Genomic DNA, 6,729 nt, shown 5'->3' on the forward strand with positions numbered 1-6,729 from the left:
GAAATGTCAACTTGGGTTAATCAAATGTTCAACTTTGGTTATGTAATCAAGCTTGTTGTATATTAGAGCAAGTTTTAGGTGGTATCAAGTTACATACATTATGTGACTAACATGGCCCATGTTTCACCCCTCAATCTTGCCCATCCATCCATCCCATTGTGTTTGTGTAGTTGTTCCATTTTCTTGTTTAGCGTCATGAGTTTGTACCTTATCTGTGGGATTGGGTATTTGCACACGACAGAAATTATAATCGAAAGCATCATATCCATTAAACAAACACACTCACAGAGCTGGGTCCATGAAAAAGACTTCTAAACTCCAAAAAGAGAATACAATACCAGTCATCATTCCAAGACTTACACAACGGATTAAAAATCTGTAGAAGTTATCGTCTCCACAAGAAAATATTACTACAAGGGATTCCTTAGTACAATCCCACAGCGATACCGTCAGAATCAAAAACAGAAACTACAATGAAAAGAAACATTGGCACCACATCCGACCTGCACCATGATTAGACAACAACGATTCCTGCAAACACACGCTGCACAAGCCAACCTGTAAACAAATTCCATGGTAAGCTGCAATCTGCAAAAGTAGTAAATGATGTAAGACCACAACTATCATCTTTGCAAATAATACAAGTAAAGATTAAAGAGAGAAGAAAAGAAACCCAAACCATAATATACTCTGATCCTTCACTAGTTCCACTAGTCTTTGATTGTGGTGCTCAAGGAACCCCCGACTATAAAATGTATGCAACGCAAGCAAAGATGGAAAAAAAAAAAACACCAGACTTGCCTATATGAAAATCTATAGCGACACCTGAAAGAAAAGTTAAGTTGGGCAGTCTTTAATTTAACTAAGCAGAATTAGTTCACTCAGAAGTTCAAGGATGGCTAATTATCAGAGCATTCTAAAAAACTAAGGTACTTTCCAGATTTAGATATAAAAGAACTTCTCCAATGAGGAAATAATATTTACAGTTGCTTTCCATGTACTTATTTTCTTTCTATCCCTTGTTTCTCTAGATTTGCATCAACTGGCAGTTAGCGTCAGAAGCAAAAGCAAAAACTTTATACTACAGTGAATGGTTTATAAGCTAGCAAGGGGTGGCAGTATGGAAGCTTCAACTTGAAGGTTCCAAGATGAGCCAACCATAGACTCAAAAATAAACACATAGATAGCAACTCCTACAGTTTGGTCTCCAAGAGCATTTCTCTTTCCTCAAGGGGAAAGAGAAGTTAGCTCTGCTTCTACATAAACACAATGCAATTATCACTATCATAGGTGACACTAGAGTTCAGTTGTTTTAGGTTTAATATGGTAATGACAGCTAAACGCATGCAGTCACACAATATGAATGCAAAGTCATTTCAAATTCATATCACAGTAGTGTTAACCTGCACACCACCTGCACAGTGGAAAATGGGGTGTGAGCTATAATTGTTTAAGACAATTTTTTGTTGTAGAAATATGCTCCAAATATTGTAATATTAACCTCTCTATATACATACATATACATGTAACAGTAGAGAGGTAGGACATATGTGTACAACTGTACATTATATATATATACACACACACACATATATATAGATATATATAAGCCAACAAAAACAGCGTTAAGATATCGGAATCCATACCCTACTCAATCTGGCTGTGCTGCAAATGAAGTTGTTACTCGTAGCCATTCTCATGATTTTCAGTTTGAACATGCCCATTATTGGCAGGGCTGAACTTAGATGCAGTTTCCTTTTGTTCTCTTTCCCTGTTCCACTGCTCAATTTTGGCTCTTCTCTCCTCACTGCCTTCTCTAACTGGACTGGGATGCCTTCTCCTCCTCCTTTCAGTGCTCCTGCTTCTACTGTGTTCCTGCCTACTTCGACCAGGGCTTATGGTCCTGTTCCTTCTCTCAAGATAGTGATCCTCATCATCATACCTTCTGCTATGACCATGGCTACCATGGGAGCGTTCTTCATAACTACGATGCCTGTAAGGGCTGCGGCTCCTGCTTCGACTCCGGCTATGCCTTCGCCAGTAGTTCCTAAATAATTCATGTCTCAATTCCCTGACATTGCAACAAGGGGAACAACTGAATTTCCACTCATTCTACAAAAATATTGCAAAATAAAAACTACAAAGCAAAATTTACCTCCCAATCCTTTTCAGATGCATAAAATTGCAGTATCCACCACGATTGCATGTATTTTCCTCATATTGCCTGCAGGTGGCTTCACGGAAGTCTGTCACCGGAGAGAAGTCCACAATGATAGGACGCCCTGCAATTATTTTTCCAAGGAAAAGTGTCACAATTTATAGGACTAAAGATCAATATGTAGTTCCTTTCAAGGGAAAAAAAAAAAAAGAAAAAAGAAAAAAAAAGAGCAAGATGTAGCATATACTGAATTCGCAGATAAAGAAACTAACCAGCATAAAATCTTCCAGTCAGATTCTTGAGTGCGTTTGCAGCATGTTCTTCCTCCCGAAACTGAACATACACATTGCCCACCTGCCCAAATGAAAGAGTAGAACAAAAATAAAAGGACATTAGAATCTATCCAGGTAACCAAAAAACTAACAGAAGTGGGACATCGAAGAAAAAGTTTAACACAGTGGAGTAGTTTACACTAACCATGTGGTCAGCAAGGTTGTCGCAGACATTCAGGCTTTCGATTTCCCCATACTTACTCAACTCTTGAAAGAGATCCTCATAAAATTCCTGCAATTTTCCACACATTTTATAAAGGAAATAAGAAAGTCTAGTACATACATTAATGTGCCAGTATCAAAATAATGATAGATATACCCAGTTTCACAATATACAAATTAAGCATTGAAGGTTAAGAAATCATTGTATGATGAAACAGTTGAAAAAATAATTTCCTAAATTTGATATGACATGCACAGGATTAAATGACTGACTAAAAAGAAAAGACAAGAAAAATCTGTGTTAAATGCTTGTCTCTGATTTGTAAGCATAGAAGACTTGGTAACATAAGTGAATGCGATACAAAGAAAGATGAACATCGGATCAAAAGTGGAGTCACTGAGATAATCCACCATGGCGAAGGGTGGTAAAGAACAGTCTACTAGTAACTACTCAATGGCCTAACTACATAACTAGCGGAAATCAAAACCCAACTCTTCTGGTTGCAAGCTTTTGCGTTGTCACTCTTATAAATTTAATAATCTAACACACTAAATCGAGGTTGAAATCTTCTCTATCTCCCTTCCTCATACATTTATCCCTCATTCAATAACAGTTTCAATTGAGCCCAAAAAAAAATAATATTCAATACATAAAAAAAAAAAATGCATGAGACTAAATTAAAAATAACAAATGAACCTAATAGAATTTAAAAAAAAAATTAGGATTACAAAAATTAAAATCAACAAATTAGGAATAAATTAACAAACAAGGGTTGTAAAATTGGAGAAGAAGAGGAGGGAGACCTCGAAGTGGGATTGCATCTTGCGGGGGTCGATAGGTTGGCCCTGAGCGTCGACGCCGGGGGTGATCATATCGGGCCTCTGATACATGTTGGATAGCAACAGCGTTGGGCTGACGCTGGGCTTGGTGTGGAGCCTGGAGCAGCGATCGCCGTGCCTGCACGCGCCAATTTTGAAGTAGAAGGGGCAATTCACTCTGTCCTTCTCCGTCCCGAAGATTGAAGCCAAGTGCTCCGCCATCGCTACCCTTTTTGTGTTCTCTGAAATAGGGTTTCAGGGAGATTTGGGAATTTGGATTAGACAAAATGAGAGGAGAGACGGCTATTTATAAGAATTGTGCTCCAATCTTCTGGAGGATTCTGTTGTGTCATGGATCGAGATCCGGCCCGTAATATGACCCGGCCTTATAACATTTTCGATTACTGAGGCCTTATATGTTAGTGGGCTGGTTTGTTTAGCTTTGTATTTCCTAAACCCTATATTAGTTGGTTTTTAATTAAACTAAACTTTGTTCATGATTAGTCTTGGTCCAAGAGGGTAAATATGGGCCAAAAAGTTGTGTTCCTTGGTCTTGAATTGGAAAAGAAAAAAAAAATGTAGCAAAGGTTCTTTGATCTATGTTTAGTATCAAGTGCTAATTTGCATTGCAAGAGCTTTGCATCGTCCCAGATCCCATTTTCTTCTGATATAGACGAAGAATGGATTAGTTGATCATTAAGGAGAGACTTATATATTTGTGACGAAAATGGGAGAAATTTTTATGTGTTACGGGAGGACCACGTGACAGTCTGACGTGGTCCTACATTCTAATCAAATTTAGACACATGTGGATTTTTTACAACTAAAATATTAACTAAAATTTTCTATTTTTTGTGAAATGACATTCATGGGTATTTAGCAAGTTTAACCCAGTGTCTAGGGTTAGAGTTTAGGGTTTAGGGTTTAGGGTTTAGGGTTTAGGGTTTAAAAAACAACATAAAACCCAAAATAGTCTTTAACAAAATAGCTGAAATAATTTTTCATGAAGAAAATCCACATGTCTAAATTTAATTGGAATGTAGAACCACGTCAGACTGCCACGTGGTCCTCCCGTAACACAGAAAAATTTCTCCAAAAATGGATTCAAAACTTGGGGATGGGAAAAAGAAAAGTTAACTGTGATTAATTGGTCAGATGTATCAAAGACACTGAAATTTATATGCCGCTTCAAACTGTGTTGCTATTCATTTTTAGATCATAAATAAGACCCAACTCATTTGTTTCACATATGTTAGCCTTGAGTGTCAGATAATGTTATCTTTGTGTCGAGTAAAGATTGTTTTGATAACATTATCTGACGCATGTCAAGTAAAGATCATTTTGTACTTTTGTCAGCTGAAAAATTGAGATGAATAACGACTTGAGTTAAATGTCAATTCTCTCTAGCCCAACTATGGAGTTAACCTCCATATTTGTTAGCGCCAAGTATAACTATGAACTTATTGATTTGGTTCAAAGTTACATGGCAAATACTTGTGTGCCTTAAGGTATAGATACCTTAACCACATGGTTGTTTATGATTGGTCCAACTAGATTAATGATGACTTGCTACCTGCTTGACTGGTCATCCAATTTAAATCTCAAACTAACTCTCACTCTCTCACTAACGGGTTAGTTTCCCTCTCTCTCTCTCTAACTCAAACAATTTATACACCTTTGTCTCGTCGATCTCTCTCTCTTTTGTCTCATCGATATGTCAATTTCTTACTAAAATTGATCTCGTTGCAAGAAACTAATTTCTCTTGTATGCTCTCTTGAGATTAAACTCATTGAAGGTAAAAGTTGCAAAGTTTACATTTAACATAAGACACAACTACTATTTTCATAAGAAATATCTACCATTTGGATGAGCAAAATCACAAAAAAGTAGACTTTCTGGAAATCAAAATTGTTCTTGAGATTGAATCAATAATTGAAAGTGAAAGTTGCAAAGTTTACATTTAACATAAGACACAACCACTATTTTCATGAGAAATGTCTACCATTTAGATAAGCAACATCACAAAAAAGTAGACTTTCTGGAAATCAAAATTGTTCTTGAGATTGAATCAATAATGGAAGGTGAAAGTTGCAAAGTCTACATTTAACATAAGACACAACTACTATTTTCATGAGAAATATCTACCATTTGGATGAGCAATATCACAATAATGTAGATTTTCTGGAAATCAAAATTGTTCTTAAGATAGAATCAATAATTGAAGATGAAAGTTACAAAGTCTACATTTAATATAAGACACAATTATTTTTTTCATGAGAAATGTCTACCATTTGGATGAGCAAAATCACAAAAAAGTAGACTTTTTGGAAATTCGTTCTTGAGATTGTTCTTCAAAGTTGGATCAAGTACTCTAAGATGTAAAGTCTACTATTAACATGAGTTAAGTCTAATAATAACATGAGCTAACTGACATGCAAAAGTAGACTTTCTGAAAGTTATTATTTATGGAAATCAACTATAAAAGGAATGGTAAGTTTCCATTTGGGGTGATAGTTATGCTCTAAAAACGAAAGTTACTATTTATGGAAATCAACTATAAAAGGAAGGGTAAGTTTCCATTTTAAGGGGGATAGTTATGCTTTAAAAACGAAAGTTACTATTTATAGAAATCAACTATAAAAGGAAGGGTAAGTTTCCATTTTGGGGGGATAGTTATGCTCTAAAAATAAAAGTTACTATTTATGGAAATCAACTATAAAAGGAAGGGTAAGTTTCGGGGATAGTTATGCTTTAAAAACAAAAGTTACTATTTATGGAAATCTACTATAAAAGGAATGGTAAGTTTCCATTTCGGAGGATTCATTTTCTGAAAATTCAACACTAATTGCCACATGTTACGACCTCATTCGTCCTAAATCACTAATCTGTCAATGTCATTAAAGTTTTACTTTTTTTTTCAAAACTTTAAAAATGCATAGAAAATAGCTCCAGTGTCGGAAAAATTCACTGAAAAATGTCACGGACCACAGGCGGGACCCACTTCACAACTGCGTCTGAATTTTAGTAATTTGAATCACAACGCACCTACTAATGTGGTATAACTTGTTTGGTAGATTATATGCTAGTGTACAACTTTGTGAACCAACTATATGGAGGAAGCAAAATTTTCAAAAATCTTGTTAAATAGGATGTGATCGGTATAGTAAAATATGGCTACGGTAGAAAAATCACTTTAATTTACCAAATTTTTGGCCCCGATCGAAACGGTCAACACTATTTACGTTTATGCGTCACTA

General features: G+C 35.8%; 1 protein-coding gene across 1 annotated transcript; it reads right to left on the reverse strand.

Annotated features, from left to right (window-relative positions):
- Positions 1–317: 317 nt before the first annotated feature.
- On the reverse strand, positions 318–3,726 carry LOC101300701 (splicing factor U2af small subunit A-like). The gene is made up of 6 exons (XM_004293991.1): positions 3,457–3,726; positions 2,636–2,722; positions 2,431–2,512; positions 2,156–2,282; positions 1,647–2,071; positions 318–1,414 (listed from the first exon to the last, which is right to left on the reverse strand). The coding sequence occupies exons 1-5, from the start codon at positions 3,691–3,693 to the stop codon at positions 1,681–1,683; spliced, it is 924 nt and encodes a 307-aa protein (XP_004294039.1). The 5' UTR covers positions 3,694–3,726; the 3' UTR covers positions 318–1,414; positions 1,647–1,680.
- Between the last annotated feature and the right edge of the window lie 3,003 nt (positions 3,727–6,729).

This window comes from Fragaria vesca, linkage group LG3 (genome assembly GCF_000184155.1).
Source record: "Fragaria vesca subsp. vesca linkage group LG3, FraVesHawaii_1.0, whole genome shotgun sequence".
NCBI lineage: Eukaryota > Viridiplantae > Streptophyta > Magnoliopsida > Rosales > Rosaceae > Fragaria > Fragaria vesca.